We start from the raw sequence: 16,139 nt of genomic DNA, 5'->3' as shown, positions 1-16,139 counted from the left end.
GCTGGCTGGGTGACCCAGGGCCAGTCACACACCTACCCCACAGGGCTGTTGTGGGGATAAAACGGAGGAGAGGAGAACAATGTCAGCTGCTTTGGGTCCCCATCGGGGAGAACGGCAGGATACAAACAGAGTGAGTAAATAAATCAACTAACCCCAGCCGATGCCGGCCTGGGTCCAGAAGGGGATGAACAAACCCTACTGGAGGTGCCAAAAATACCTCGAAGTGGGTCTGACTTTGGGAAACAGCAGAGTGCTTAAAGTCACCCGAATGGCTGCAGTGCCAGGCTAGGATCTGATTCGAATCTCCACCAGATCTGCCACGGGAGCTCACTGAGTGACCTTGGGCCAGTCACACACGCTTTGCCTGACATACTTCACAGGGTTGTTGTGAGGATCAAATAAGAAGAGAACGTTGAAAGCTACTTTGGGCCCCCGCTGGGGAGAAAAGCGGGCAATAAATGAAGAAATTATACCTGAACCATAAATGTGTGTGGGCTGTCTACCCGGGAAACCAGGACTAAGCTACAAAGGGGAATGCTGCTGGTCCAGAGGGCAGACAGCAAACCACAGTTTGGGCACAACAAACTTTAGGGAAGTCTTTCATTTTGGGGCCACGTGCAGAGATGAGGGGGTGGGTAGAAGCTTCAGGATCCCCCCAGATTTGTTCCTGTAGCCACGATTTGTAGTTCTACATGATGCCTGTTAAAGGAACACATTCAGCCTCGCTTTCTTCCTCCCCGTCTTTCCATGTGAGTTTTTCTCCCACCCCGACCCCCCAAGACAGGAAAAGAGTAGATGGGGAAGCAATGAAGAGAGAGGAAAAATCAGACATCGGATGGATGTGCGGTTTCATTGGCAGCCCTAGAACTGGGAGATCAAAGTCCCGAAACGGCATCCGGTGATTATGTGAAACTAGAAAAGGAAACCAGACATGGGGAGGCTGTGCCGAACATTGTGCTGCTCCCATTTGGCAAAACCTGGGAACTTGTTAAAAACTTTCCTTTCAACAAGCCTTTGCCATCTCAGCTGCTCCCTGGCAAGCGGTCCAGATGTTGCAGCAGTGGAGCTGAAGAACAAGCAGGATGCTGGCGGCCTCTGGGGATGCGGTGCGTGCCTTGCCCCCAGACTAGCGACCAGAGCAGACACTCTGCCCACGCAGATCACCCCTGCTCGGGCCCTTGGAGCCTGGATCTCTTCAAGGACTCATAGCCACACTCTGAGCAACCTGACGTTTTCCAAAGTGCCTTCAAGGACTGCCCTGCATAGAGTGAATTGCAGTAATCTAATCTGGAGGCGACTGTCGCACGGATCACTTAGGCGAGGCCAGAGACCCGGGGGGACAGCTGAGGAGCCTGGGGGAGAGGGGGGAAAGCCTGCTTTGACACTGAGGACGCCTGTTTCTCCAAGCTGGCCTGTAGCTACGGCGGGGCTACTGGGGGCTCTGCCCCCTTCCTTAAAGCCCCCCCTTCTTCCCAAAAGGGTCCCTTTAAATGCTTTTGCACAGAGGCGGGGGGGGGGCGGCGGCACGTGCCCCTCTCTCTCCCTTCCTGTAAGATTTAAAGGATCCTTCACCTGATCGGCGGGCCACGCGCTCCCTGTCAATAAGCTGAAGGGCCCTTTAAATCTTACAGGAGGGGAGGGAGAGGGGTGCATCCCCCTTTCATTATGGCAAATAATGGCAGCCCCACCAGCCTGTCTCCAAGGAGGCATCCAGCCAGACCCCCAAACTCTTCACAGAGTCCACTGGAATAAGTTGGGCATCATCCAGAGCAGGCAGCCAGAGACAACCCCCCACCCCACCCCTCCACAGCCCCAAGACTGCAGCTGTGTAAATCTGTTCCGGCAAGTCTTAAGACACCAATAGGTAATAACATAACTTCCCTAGGAGACTGATTCCGGGGGGGTGTCGCCGTGTTGGCTTGAAGCAACAGAACAAAGTCTGAGTCCAGTGGGGCACCTTTCAGACCAACACAGTGTTATTCTGGGTCTAAGCTTTCGTGTGCATGCAGAATAAAACTTTATTGGTCTTAAACTTTACACAGATATTCTGTTCTCAACAGGATCGGCTCATTCTACCAGATAGCCAACAGTCAGCAAGTGCAAGGTAGTGGTTAGCATGCTGGACTAGTTTCTGTGAGACCCAGGTTCGAATCCCCACTCTACCATGGACGCTTGCTGGGTGACCTTGGGCCAGTCATGCTCTCTCAGCCGAACATCCCTCATGGAGTGGTTGTAAGGCTAAAATGGGAGGAGACAAGAACAATGGAGGCTGTTTGGGGTCCCCAGTGGGAGGAAAGGCTGGGTATAAATGCAGAAGATAAATTAATTCTCAATATTGGTTCAAGGACAGGGACTGGCTAGCCCTAGTGGGATTCTGGTAGCACTTACCACAATACTTTGCTCCCCCTTTTTATTATTTATTTATTTATTTCTTATTTCGATTTATACCCTGCCCTCCCCGCGAGTGGGCTCAGGGCGGCTAACATTAGCCGGTACCCAGTACCGTTTTTAGACCGTTCCATTACTGTTCCTCCTAACACAGGTAAAGTCCTCCTCTGACAATGTCATGTACTCACCTGCTCTCCTGTAGGGAACCAGAGTCCTGGACTCTGGGGCTGGGAATCATGTGCCGGACTCTCTGGGCCACGGAGGCAGCTTGCCAGAGGTGTGAGCTGCTGGCCTCCATCAGGGTCTGCTGTGGGTCAAAATCCCCAGTGGTAACAAGCTCAGAGCTCCAAGACTGGGTGGGAATTCCAGCTACCAGCTGAATGGAGGCCATCGGTATGCAGTACAGTTAAAGGCAGGCAAAGGATCAGGTTCCAGAAGTGGCAGCCCAAGTGGAGAACGGATGCTCGATCTATCACAGCTGCATGACGTGTGGCTGCCTGAGTCTCCCTCCTGGGTGTCCTATCTGTTAGCGGGGCTTGCCGTACAGGTGAGGTGGCATCTCCAGGGCACACAGGTCGATCTACAACTCCTTCACCAGATGAAGCTGTGGAAGGCCTAGCAATCCTGGGTCGAGACCCATATAGCTTTGCCATCTCTGCTGTGTTTCTGCGCCCACAGTGTGACTGGCCAGAAGGTAGTACAGCAGCTACTGGCTCAGTAGGGGCCGGGCAGTAGTGTGGGATGACAGCTGTTCCCATCTAGGGCTTGATTCTGACTCTTCAGCCTGATCAACTCATGCAGAGTTGGGAGCAAGCAAATGACTCTTGGGCTGCCTGACCCCAGCTGACTCGCCTCTGGAGCCCCGGCCTCTGGAGCCCCGGCCTCTGGAGCCCCGGCCAGCCTTCACCCTTTACAGGCTCATAAAGCCCACTTCTGCTGCTATGGCCGTCAATTATGCTCAGCTATTGTTGCCATGATTATAGCTCTGTGAGAGATCATCCCCGCAGCAAAAAGAGTGTTGTCGTCTCCCCCCCCCCCCGCCCATCTCTTTCGCACACAATCCCCTGCTGCCATTTCCAAGGCGATTAACCTTTCGCACGCTGGGCACTGCAGCTTCAAGTGCTATTCCCAGCGTCCTCCACAGAGATAAAATCATGTAGATGTATTATGTGCAATTTACAGCATAATTGCACAGTGATTAGATAGCTAATCGGGCTTCCGGAGATGAACTTGTTTGAGGCAGGAAGAGCTACACAGGGATCAATCAGCCCGTATTGGGGATAATCCCGTTGGACACAGACTGGAGGAGAACTGGATGCAAATCCCTGCTTGGCTGGCATACAGACCAGGCGGTCCGAGAGCGAGCCACTTCCTTGGTGGGTCTAAACTTCTGGCTTTCCGACCCACAGCAGATGGAGCTATTTGCAGAACGAATGAATGCTGAACATGGCAGAACCTTCAACGATGAGGGAGGGAAAGGAGCTCACGAGGAGGAGACCTTCGGCAGGGGCACTGGGGGCGTTGAGGAGGATAAAGTAAGATCACTTCAGGACGGTCCTGAGATCCTTGGAAGAAAAGGTGGGGTACAAACATGAAAGGCAGGCAGGCAGAGGGATTCTGACCTGTGTGAGGATCGCAGCTGCCGTGCTGGTTACACGAACAGGGGATGCAGCTGGTAAATGGGCCAGCCAAGGGCACCTCTCGCTTGAAGTTTGGAGCACAGGATTCACAGAACTGACCCACGTACCCTTGAGGGCAGGTACATTCTTCCACCCACAAGGCAGGCTGGGAGAGGCCTGGGCGAGCAGAGGTGAGCCGGATCTCCTTCAAGGAAAACCTCCCTGTGAAAATGCAGAGGGACCATCAGAGAGAAAACAGACCATGTTCGCCCCTGTAAAAGTGCCTGTCTATTCATTTTTTAAAATCAGTACCCTGCACTCCACAGCCAATGTGGGCTCTTGAAGTGTCTTAGAGGAGGTGGCTGTACATCATTAACACATAAATGAGCATTAAAATCAATCAATAATTTTGAAAGGAAAATTCAGACTCAGAATGCTGGGTAAAATTAGTTTTCAGCTGGGGCCAAATGCTGGGCGTTAGGGCGGGTGGATGAGCATTTCATAATTGGGGTGCCGCAACTGAAAAGGCCCTGTCTCTTGTTAAGCCTGGTCTCACCTCCAATAAGGGAGGGAGACAAATCGGGGCCTCAGACGAAGATCTCAGTTCACAAACTGGCACAGCACAGCAGCTGGCAGGATTTCAGGTACCCACGTCTCAAGCTGTTTGGGGCTTGGCAAGCTGCATGTCTCCATGAAAGGTGCAATGACTAGAACAACAAGCCTGTATCTGAAAGCAATGAACCTTCCTGAAGTAGAAACTACAGTTTAATCAGTTTCACACCCACATTTCTTAGAAGTACAACCAAGTCTCGTATTAATATTGCACTTTACACACGCTGAATAATGCACTTCCAATTAACTTTCAATGTACTTTGCAACTGGAGTTTACTATGTGAAATGGGGAAATCCACTTGCAGACAATCACTAATCAGTGCATTGAAAGTGGACTGAAAGGGCATCATTCTGCTTGTGTGAAAATAAGAGTCCTCAGTGTGGGGTTGCCCGAGGGCTTGATCATACCTTGTACTGGCCTTTCATCCTGCCTTGGTCTGTCACAAGGACTTTTATTCAGAAATGCCCTGCAAGGTCCATGCAGTGAGTCCAAGTCCCAGGGGTGTCCAACTCAGAATGCAGGGTGGTTTGCAGGAGGAAGGAGTTTATGACCCCCCCCCCCATTTTTCTGACTTGAAACCACCCAGGGAGTTTGTTCTGCTGAGGAAATTTACATGTATTACATGCAAGTTTCTCCAAAAGAGCAAGTAGTGGGGGACCATATGGAGGGAAGATTTAAGGCCTTTCTATGTACCATGGTCCTGATCCAAATCGGGCCCCTGCATGCCTGAGAACTGAGTTCTGAGCATGGCACCTGCAGGGTATGTCTTATCAAAACTCCTTGTGGTGGACCCAAGGAGGCTGTAGAGACAACATAAGGTACAATTAGGTTCTCAAGGTCTGTGCGTGGAGTCCCTGCAGCATCCAGGAGGGCCAGAAAGAGACTGATTTCTGATTCCAGCAGCTGCCTTTTGCCACAAGTCTGCCTGTTGTCTTTGCTCAGTCTGTTGGTTTCTTTCATGGCCATCCCGTGCTGTTTCTGACCTTGTCAACAGCCTGTGTGCTGGATCCTGCTGATCCGTTCCTCTGCAGCAGGTGCTGCCCTGTGTGGCAGGCATCTTCCCCTGACCATGGTACATAGAGAGAGCCAGTTTGGTGTGCGGACTCTTATCTGGGAGAACCGGGTTTGATTCCCCACTCCTCCACTTGCACCTGCTGATGTGACTTTGGGTCAGTCACAAGCTCTGGCACAGCTGTCCTTGAAAAAGAGCAGTTTGTGTCAGAGTTCTCTCAGCCCCACCCACCTCACAGGGTGTCTGTTGTGGGGAGGGGAAGGGAAAGGAGTTTGTAAGCCGCTCTGAGACTCCAAGTGAAGGGCGGGGTATAAATCCAATCTCTTCTTCTTCTTCTTCTTCTGAGGCAAGACAGCCGCTTGAGTTGGGGAATGCCCCTTTTGCCAGAAGACTTTGAATGGGGAATCTTTGCTCCCCCCCAAAGATCATCAGTGTTCATCATTACCCTTTCTAGCCTGAGCCTCCGGGGTAGGGCGGGGTATAAATTTAAATATAAATAAATAAATAACCCTTGTCAAAAATACTGCTTAATTCTTAATTTCTGAAAACAGTTTTGCTACAAGTTAGAAGCAAAAGAAGGCCCGCAAGATTACAAGGAACAGGGGCCACTCAGCTTTATGGGAAAGTGACATGCAACCCTGAAAGAAGACAACAGCTTTGGTCCCAGTCACACGGGCCGTAAAATGCAGAGGGAAAGCATGGCAGTTTGGCCCGGAGCAAAATAACGCGCGGCCGCCTGATCACAGGTCCCGTCGAGGTCCCGTGGGTAGGGGCGAGGTGGTGATCACACGATGATCCTGCAGCGCGGCAAAGAAGTGGCGCGGCGCGATCTCACCAACAGCATGCGCGACTCTGCGGAGCAACAGAACTTTTGCTTTCCTCTTTGTGTGCATGCGCCATTGGGTGCTTGTGCGCATCCTGTGGAGACTTGGGGGGAAAAACCCTGTTTCCGATGGGACATGGGCGGGCGCCGGATGCCATGGACTACCACCAGAAATGCAATCAGATGCCAGCCCTTGCCCTGCGGTTTCCGGAAACTAGTACCTCGGAGGTACTAGTTTTTAACTCCGCATCTTCGGCGGGAAGCCTCGGGTTCGTCATGGGAGCTCTACGCTTCCAAGATGTTGCGGTGTGATCGCGCCCAGAAAATCCGCCTATCATCCGTCTCAGTAGCGTGGCTAATGCTCCATGTGACCGCAGCCTTTGATAACTATTTAAGTAAAACCGTCTCTGTTATAACAGTTTCAGACAGGTGTCAATAAACAGTGAGCAGAAGAAAGTATACATGTTGCCTCTGTCAAAATACAAAAATGAAACTGGATTTGGCATTCTGCAATTACACTTTTAAGCAATTATTCTGTTGTGCACATGAGATATAGTCCTTCCTATAGTCCTTAGCTCTATGACTCCAAACCACAGGTGGGGGATTGTATGTTTAAAAGCTCCATAAGAACAAAAACCTCACTGTGCAAAGAAATCTAGCACATAAGGGAGAAGGATTCTCGATTAGCCACCTCCATGCTATAATTGCTTTCCCTGCACAGGGCCTTTCTAAAAGACGGGGTTATATGGAGTCTCAAATGGTACAACTCAGTGGGGTTATAGGGGTTTTGAAATGGCTGCCCCACAGGCCATTTGCATACATCTGAAATCTCCTCTACTCCAGCGCAACCTGAATCAATCAGAGGGTGTTCAACGGAACCACCTTCTCCTGATGAGAGCTGCCACCTTAGCCCCATTGCTTCTAGTATGTCAAGAGCCACCCTGCCTCCCCCATCTCCTCTGGTCTCATACCCAGTCTGTCGCTGCTTTCCATCCGGATGCGAAGCGCTGTCAGGTTGGTCAGGAGGCGCTGGAACTGGAAAGACGGCATTGTGGGTTGCATCTTTCCCTCCATCTCATGAAGCCTGTGAAAGACCAAAGTCCAAAACGGAAATGCGGAGTTCTTTATGCATGGGGTAAAAGGCTGCTACTCACTACAGATAAGGAGACCTTTTCGGGTCCCTGCTCACATCTGTCCCATGCCAAGCTGACCTTTTAATAACCATTTACATCCCAGAGTACTATTAAAGCATTGCTACTTCAACTTCCCCAGTATTACCCAGAGTTTATTAGGTTAGCTGAACAGCACCAAAGTGCACTAAACATCCCGTCTTGTAATTGCTTTGTTGTTGTTCAGTCGCACAGTCGAGTTCGACTCTCTGCGACCCCATGGACCAGATCACGCCAGGCCTTCTCCAGTGAGTGCTCCCTTCTCATTTGGTGGCCAAAGTATTTGAGCTTCTGCTTCAGTATCTGGCCTTCCAGGGAACAGTCAGGGTTGATTTCTTTTAGGATTGACTGATTTTATCTTCTTGCAGTCCAAGGGACTCTCAAGAGTCTTCTCCAGCACCATAGTTCAAAAGAATCTATTCTTTGGCGCTCAGCCTTCCTTATAGTCCACAGGGCAAGTATACATATGCAGATTATTATTATTTTTAAAAACCTCCTTTTTATTTTGGTGTTTAGTGTTCTAAGCTGACTACAGTTTATCCTGTTTTTACCTTTCAGCTGATTGCTTTGATTCTGCTGTTGTAAATTTGCATTCTTCTGAATTTTAAATGGTCATGAAAAAACAATGCCTTGAATTGACACAGGAGGAGCAAAGGAGAGAGGCGAAAAGATAAATACCTGAATGTCACCATATATTCTCCACGGTGCGTGTTGTTCAAGTGCCCTTCCACACCGGAGTGCCTTGCTGACACCACAATGCCACCCCCCTCTAAAACCAGCTGGACGGGAAAAGGAGAAGCAGTGGAGGTGCTGTCTTGGGTGCGAAACAGCACCAAGGACTGCTGCCCATAGCTGAGACGCTGGTCGTACAGGAACTTTTCTAGGAATTGGAAGATAAAGACAATTGGCAAAGTGGAGGTTATGGTAAAGGCCTGTTGGTGATGTGGACTCACTGTGCCATTTCATCCATTAGACTGTGAAAACAGACATTTACCTTCCCTGTGGGTAGACCTCTCAGGGGCCTGTGGTGAGTCAGAATCTTTCTAGGGTTTGTGCTTCAATCATCTTTAAAAGATGTGGTTTGGAACACCAAATGGTAGGCTGTTAACTGGCCTACAGACTTTCCTCAGTTAACTGGTTAATCACTAGAACACTTTGGGTTGACTGAAAAGGCACTCCTGATGAGTTCGGCAACACTTTTTTGTTCTTAAAGTAAATGTTTATTATTTTAAAGATGCCCTTATAACAACTGCTGCAGGAAGGCTCCAGTTTACTTATTTATTAATCTCATTTTTACCCCTCCCTCCCCACAAATGCTGGCTCAGCGTGGCTGTTTAGAAGCAGCAACCCTCCTTCACCCTCACACAGGAGGGGATCTTAAAAGAGGCACTCCTCTTTACACCAGAGGGAATGACTCTTCAGAGATGGGACCTGCTGTGGAACATGGTGCGTCATCCAAACCCAAAAGAAGTACCCTTTTTTCTCATCTTGGAAACTTTTGCTTGAGATGTATGCAAATGTAAGCAAATAAAATTGGTTAACTAGTGTGATTCATCAACAAAGATTTCCTTAATGGGCTGAGAGGCCTTGTTTCTCTTGTGTATGGTAAGCCCTCAGCTTATTTATAGGAAGAGAACAGCAGATCTGAGGTGGTTCTGGGAGGAAAGAATTTAAAAAAAAAAAAGTGTATGGTAAGCCCCCAATGGCAAGGAACTCAGTCAGCTGTCCCGTGTGGAGATATGACGATCCAGGAAAAAATAGAAACATTCGGGGGGGGGGGAACCCCTGCCCCCCCTTTCCCCCTGAGGCTCCTCCCCCCATTTTTTTCTGACAGAAAAAATTGCACTTTGGGAGATTACTGAGGGGGGAAACTCCTATGAAATATTTTCTCTTTCAGAATGAGTGAAATGCTTTCAAAGACCCATTTTTGCCCCCCAGAAGGATACCTAATCTTCACAAGGGCAGCATGCAGAACTTCCATTGCTTTTCAACAGTTGTCCTTTTGACTTGATTTGTGCTTGCCATTTTCACCTCTCCCTCAAACCATTGTGACACACATACCCACAGCTTGGGAAAATAGCAGCTTATTGCCCAACTTGCAGGTGGGAGAAAAAAGATCAGAAGGAGTTGAGGGAGAAACTGCACCAAAGCCTCAAAGTAAAACTGAAAGCTTTACTGAGAACTTGGCTCTCTCTCTAACCAGATAGCAATAATTAAGGTACATGTTCCAAAACAGATCAAGATGCATTGGCTTGCAGTATTCTCTCAAGTACGGGGTATATTTGCAGTTTTGCTTGGCCAAAACTAAGGCATTAAACTCTATAAATATGTGGAATATTGCAATTTTATAATAGTTATAAATGATGCATTTTATGTTGTTAAAGCAGTAAAATTAGTTCAGGTTTGAGAGGACACTAAGTATTGCAGTTATTTCAATTTCCCCCCAAATTTCTGTTTTCCCACTGAAAAAATAAAAGATAACCCCACACACATTTTTGCTCCCTATGGCTTCAACATTCCTGGAAATTTTACATGGGTTTCTGACTGGCTCTTAACACAGCCTCCCCAAGCCCAAGGCTTTGCTCTCCAATTACAGACCTTAGCCATTTTCTTCCCCATGAGCCTAGATAGAGGCAAAAGACTCTTTAACCCCTTCCCCCCCAGTCTGAAACAGCAACGAAGAAGAAGAAGCAGAAGAAGAAGAAGAAGAGATTTGATTTATACCCCGCCCTTCATTTGGAGTCTCAGAGCAGCTTACAAACTCCTTTCCCTTCCCCTCCCCACAACAGACACCCTGTGAGGTAGAAGAAGAAGAAGAGATTGGATTTATACCCCGCCCTTCACTCACTCAGAGTCTCAGAGCGGCTTACAGACTCCTTTCCCTTCCCCTCCCCACAACAGACACCCTGTGAGGTAGGTGGGGCTGAGAGAGCTCTGACAGAACTGTCCTTGAGAGAACACTCTGACAGAGCTATGGCTTGCCCAAGGTCATCCAGCAGCTGCAAGTGGAGGAGAGGGGAATCAAACCCGGTTCTCCCAGATTAGAGTCCGTGCACTTAACCAGTACACCAAACTGGCTACAAAGGCTTTGACAGAAGCTCCCCTTTATGATGCACCTCAGCTGGTCCCTCCCACTTGCCTCGGCCTCGTCTCACACAGGGTCCTAGCAGTCAACCATAAGGGAAGGCCTCTATTACTGATCACCTGGAGGCTTACCCATTTGTGGGTCTGTGCAAGTAAGAGCCAGTGATCAGGCCATTCTTGCTGGCCTGCTGACCCCCCAAAATTAGGACGGGACAATTAGGATACCCATGCAAATATAATGAATGCAGTAGCTTGAAAGGAGAGCACACCCCCCCATGCCCTCTTTGTAGATGCTATACCTGGTGCCACGAAATCAACTGCTTCCTGTTTGCCTTGCTCTAGGAAGATCTCTCCTTCTGCCCAGCTCAATGGAACCTCCTGGCCTGCCAGCGTTTCTGCTCTCCAGCCCTCCAGCCCTGGTTGCACAGAGAAAGAAAAGACATTTCCGCATAGTAGACCTTTTGAGGTAAAAGGGGCGAAGTCCACCCTGTATTTTTCTGTGCAAAAGTCACACTGCAGAGGTCCCCACTTCGGCTGGAGCCTCTGTTCTGGTGTCATCTCACCAGTAGAAAAGACCTCCAACTGAACAGGAGGAAAGAAGGGGTAAGACGGCACACTTTGATCTTTCATACACAGCTGTGGCCAGCCTTTTAGTTTTGCCCATTTCCTTTGCTGATGTCCTCGATTCATTGCTGTCTTTAAGGCCATTTATATCAACTGTAACAAAAACAATGTTAAAAATTGCATACATTTAGCAAAGCATTTGCAAGGATGCCAATTGCTAGTTGTATGCTGTGACGTCCTCCTTATTGGGGAGGACTATTTTCACTTTAAAAGTTCTCTTTATTTTGTTTAACAGGGTAGATTCTGCTGCCACCAGGAAATTTTAAGGATTTCCAAACCTTTATGCTTATAATGTTGCTCTTACTAGTTTGGTAGACCGAGTTCAAGGCTTACGAGGAACTATGTGGTCCTGGGAAGTATTTCATTCAGAGCTGGTATAAACTTGAATAAAAGAGGATTTATTGGAATAAATACTAAATAAGAGGGTGATACAATGTAACTAGTAATGTGTAAATGATGTACAATTGCTTTGGCATCACACTCAATTTTTTCCCTCACTGACCGGGATCTTTTCATGTAACTTTGTTACACTTGTTTATCTTAATGCCATATATGTTCACTGTTTCACTCCAGTCTGTTATGACACTCAGACTTTCCTTTAACTTTTCTTCACTTAAACTTTACTTTACTTTTTCCTATACACTCAGCTTTCAGCTCTCTTTCTCTTTCATCTCCCTGAACAACTGCAGCTGTCCGCTTTAACTGCTTCAACACAGAACTGTCTACATCAACTGTCAACTTGTAACTGAAACTCCTGACTGACTCACATACTCATCTACCCAGATTCACTTCCAAAACCCCTCCCCCTCTCTGTCAACCACCAATCATACCACACTTGCCTTTCTCAACCACTCTAGTCTATCTACCATAGCCATGCAACCAAACTTTTAAAGAGACACACACTCACAAAAACAAGGAATCATTACATATGCACATTAGATAAATTATGCTTGCAGCCCTTTAAATATGGCATCCACCAGGAGGTGGAAGAAAACAAGAGAGAGAGAGAGAGAGAAACAAAGAAACTGTGGGCAGTTTGAGCAAGGAGTCTGGGTGTGCCACCAGCTGAGGAGGAAGGGTGTATGTAGTACTTAAGTGGAAGCACACACATGGTTCCAGGTTCAATTCCAAGGACCTCCCATCCAAGGGTCTCAGCTAGCAGGGCTGGCAAATGCTCTATCTGAGACTCCGGAGAATCACTGCTAGTCAGAGAAGATAACAGTGGGATAGGCTAGAGAGGCATTTTTCATATTTCCAATTTGGAACCCTTCTTTAAGGGTTCCAATTTGGAACCCTGCCCCATTACCCACTTATAATTTTTAGGATTTTTGTCTGTATTTCCACTCCTCCATCTACCTCTCTCTTTTATTTTCTCTCTTTAAAAGAGACTGAAATATAAAAAGAGGTGACAATGATGGGAATGCTGCTGGCATATCCTTCCAACCAGTTTTGGGTCACAGAGTCCCACCAACCTGGCAGGGAGGGTCTGGTCCCCTACTTTTACAGAGGCTGTTTACTATACAGGAACCCCAAAGCTTCTTACTGGAAAAACTGCTGTTCGTAGATAGAGCAATAGTCTGATCCAGTATAACACAGCTCCTGGCCTTTTTATATGTACTCAGAACTGATGAGATGCCACTTTTAATTTTTCTTTAAATATGATTTTCAAATGTTCTAAAATTTTGCCATTAAGTGGCCAGCCAGAAACCATCTGGAGTTAACATCCTAGGCAATGATAAAGTATAAAGGCCAGATCCAATATAAACTCTGGGAGCACATTAAAATTAATGTGGCAATTCAAATTCTATTTTAAATACAATCAGGGTAGATTTTAATAGGACGGTGTTTCACACCATCTCCTTTTAAAAAAAGAAGCCATAGCTCAGTAACGTCATGCCAAAGTCAAATTATGATACTGTCAATAAATTGCAGCACTGATGGTGTAGCAGAGTTACAGCCTTTTAAATCGACAGGCTTAGGACAGCATAACTCTGCTTAGCACTGCCCTGTGAACCAGGGACTAATCAGGACTGGCCCCAACCTGGGTGGCCCAGGGTTGCCCCATCTTGTTAGATCTCCCAAGCTCAGCAGGGACAGCCTAAATTAGTACTTGGAGGGAAGTCCCAGTTGCTAGCCGAGGCAGGCAATGCCAAACCACCTCTGAACCTTCCTTGCTTTGAAAACTGGTGGGGGTCACTAAAGGTCAGTTGCAACTTGGGGCTTCCCTCCTTGCCTCTTCGCATTTTGGGAGGTTGTATGACTGGCGTTTCCTGGGCTGTCAGCAGAGGGTGCTGCTTCACAAAAGATGGGGCTCCCTGTTTGCTTTGGCTTCACCAAATTCCTGTGGAGTCCAACTGTCCAGAGCTGAGCAAAGCGCCAGCTTTCTCCATCAAAGCTCAGCTTGGAAAGAGGCCTTTGCCCAGGGAGGGAACCAAGCTAAGTGAAGCCTCAGGAGGAACGGGAGGTGGTGTCAGGCCTTTGTGTCACAATGAACGGCTGGTTTGTTTTGAAGGGCCAGGGCTTTCTCGGTGGCAGCTCCACAATGGTGGAATGAGCTCCTGGAAGAGATCAGGGCCCCACAAGACCTTTTACAGTTCTGCAGGGCCTGCAAGACGGAGCTCTTCCACCAGACCCTCAACTAGGAGCTGCCACCATTATCAATAACAACGGAAACCTGTAGAGCCTGGCCCTTGGTTTGCTACTGACAGCCTGTCCCGCCGATTATATCTGAGAAGATCAGCGAGCTGAACATTTAGACAATTTATGGTTTGTATTCATGTGATACCACCATCTTTATGGTGTCAAAAGAACACTGCTAGCACTTTAGTACTGTATTGTTTTTAATGAACTGTTTTCAGATGTTTTATGGTAACATCTTTTATGTTCTTATCTAGCCCAGCCTCCTAGACGGTAAGGGCACTGCATGTGATTCTCTCCTTCCTCTTCTTGTTTAAATTCATTTGCATCTTCCCTCCCTCCATTACCAGTGTGCATGTGCAACAACTGGTAAAATATTGCAAAAAAGCAATCTTGTTGTGGTTGTACATTTGATTGCATCTCATTTTCTGCAGTTTTTTACTAGTGCGCATGTGCGCACCTCTGCATTGTTAAAATGCCATACAAAATGACTCTTGGAAGAGCTGAACATTTAATCACATCCTGATTGCTTTTTTGCAATGTTTGATCAGTATGCTAGGGATGGGCGTGAACTGACTCACAAGCAAAAATTCAGCATGAACTTGGGCCGGTTCGGAGCCCCCGAACTAATGTTTGGGGAAGGCGCCTTTCTGCCAAAAATTTACTAGACTTTTCTCCAGTTCAGCTATCTGAGACCATTTCAACCTAACAGCTGATGGGTGGAACCACCCTGTTGTTAGATTTAAATGGCTGCGAGTCATTTCACCAGAGGGTTTTATTTCAAAACGGGGGAAGGTGAAACCCACCGGTAAAATGTCTACCAGACATTTAAACCTAACAGCGGGATGGGTCCACATGTCAGCTGTTAGGTTTAAATGGCTGTGAGCCATAAACCTGTCAGTTTTGCTGACAGTAGCAAAATGGATGGGTTAAACCAGCCAAATGGATGGGTTGAACGGCTGCCAGCCATTTAACCCTTCCTGGGAGAAGGGGGGAACCAAACTCACCGAACTGGCTTGGTTCGTGTGGGGGCCAAACCAGATTTTTTAGGTTCAAGCCCATCCCTACAATATGCATGTGCACATTTTAATACCAAGGAAGGGGCAATGCCTGTGAACTGAAGGACAGTGCCCAACTGCTCACGCACATTGCTCTGTGCAAAATTTTGAGGAGGGAAATGGGACAATTTAGAATTCCCAGTGCATTGATTTCATTTTGAAAAGAAGGCTGGGATATTTGGAACTCCATCATCTGAGGAGAATTTTGGATAACGGGGGGGGGGGGGCATCCTAGCATTGTTAGGCTAGCTTTAGATTGGGGATGACCATCTTCTGTAATTCATTCTGTAATTCCATTCTCCAGATAATGAACGAGGCCATAATAAGACTGGGTGTTTTTGTTTTTGTTTTTTAGCAGAAGGGGCTTTCACCTTAAGTCACCTTGCACATGTTTGCATTTTTGCTATTTTTCATTGACATAAGAATGATGCCCTTCACTACCATCTGGCTTCATGCTTGTACAGGCTTCCTCTTTCTGGGGTCTTCTGCTAACTGCACTTCCAGAAGTAGGGTCTAGGGAGCTCTAATCTTCAATATCTCCTCCCCAAAACAATTCCCAGGATTCCTAATTGGAAGCCATGACTGTTAGACTGGCATATATCGAACACAAGTTTGTTGTGTAGGTAATACCTAGAGAAAAACATTTCCTAATTACCTTGGCTGAAGTCAGAGACGATGTTGTAAACTTCGTACCCAGGAGCTACTGTGCACGCCCTTGAATGCCCAAAACAGAAGCAGCTGGTGCACCCAGCAGGGTTGTGGGGCTGAAGGTTGAAGTTCCCAGGCTGGCACCTGGACAAAGAGAAAGCATGTGCCAGAGGGTCAGCGACCATTCTTTGGTTCAGATTTATAATCCATTCTCTTCAGAATGACCCAGAGCAGGGAACATCAGTGCTGGGCACCCATAAGGACTAGAAACTTGCTTGACACTGAAGACTGATATCCTCCTCAGCAGTCTGTATTCTGAGAATACCACATCCCTATTATCTGCATCCAGCACCACATACTTTACTTAATAAGCATGTAAGAAAATAGATACTATCCCAGACTTGCAACAATCATTACTCCCTCGCCCAGGTTTGCTGTCTAAGGCCAAACTAGATGGGTGGGAG

The 16,139-nt window shown here is 47.6% G+C and overlaps 1 protein-coding gene across 1 annotated transcript in view; it reads right to left on the bottom strand.

Moving 5' to 3' along the window:
• Positions 1–16,139, bottom strand: part of LAMC3 (laminin subunit gamma 3) — a 109,020-nt gene that overhangs the window by 46,433 nt on the left and 46,448 nt on the right. Inside the window, exons 8-12 of the mRNA XM_015409480.1 lie at positions 15,683–15,819; positions 11,008–11,124; positions 8,303–8,504; positions 7,427–7,539; positions 4,011–4,229 (exon numbers count right to left, since the gene is read on the bottom strand). Of these exons, the coding sequence (XP_015264966.1) occupies positions 4,011–4,229; positions 7,427–7,539; positions 8,303–8,504; positions 11,008–11,124; positions 15,683–15,819 (788 nt within the window). The remainder of the gene's footprint in view (positions 1–4,010; positions 4,230–7,426; positions 7,540–8,302; positions 8,505–11,007; positions 11,125–15,682; positions 15,820–16,139) is intronic.

The sequence above is a fragment of the Gekko japonicus genome, unplaced genomic scaffold, assembly GCF_001447785.1.
Source record: "Gekko japonicus isolate JY-2015 unplaced genomic scaffold, Gekko_japonicus_V1.1 scaffold920, whole genome shotgun sequence".
In the NCBI taxonomy this organism is placed as follows: Eukaryota; Metazoa; Chordata; class Lepidosauria; order Squamata; family Gekkonidae; genus Gekko; species Gekko japonicus.
Note: the sequence above shows the minus strand (reverse complement) of the source record. Positions and strands in the feature narration are given on the sequence as shown.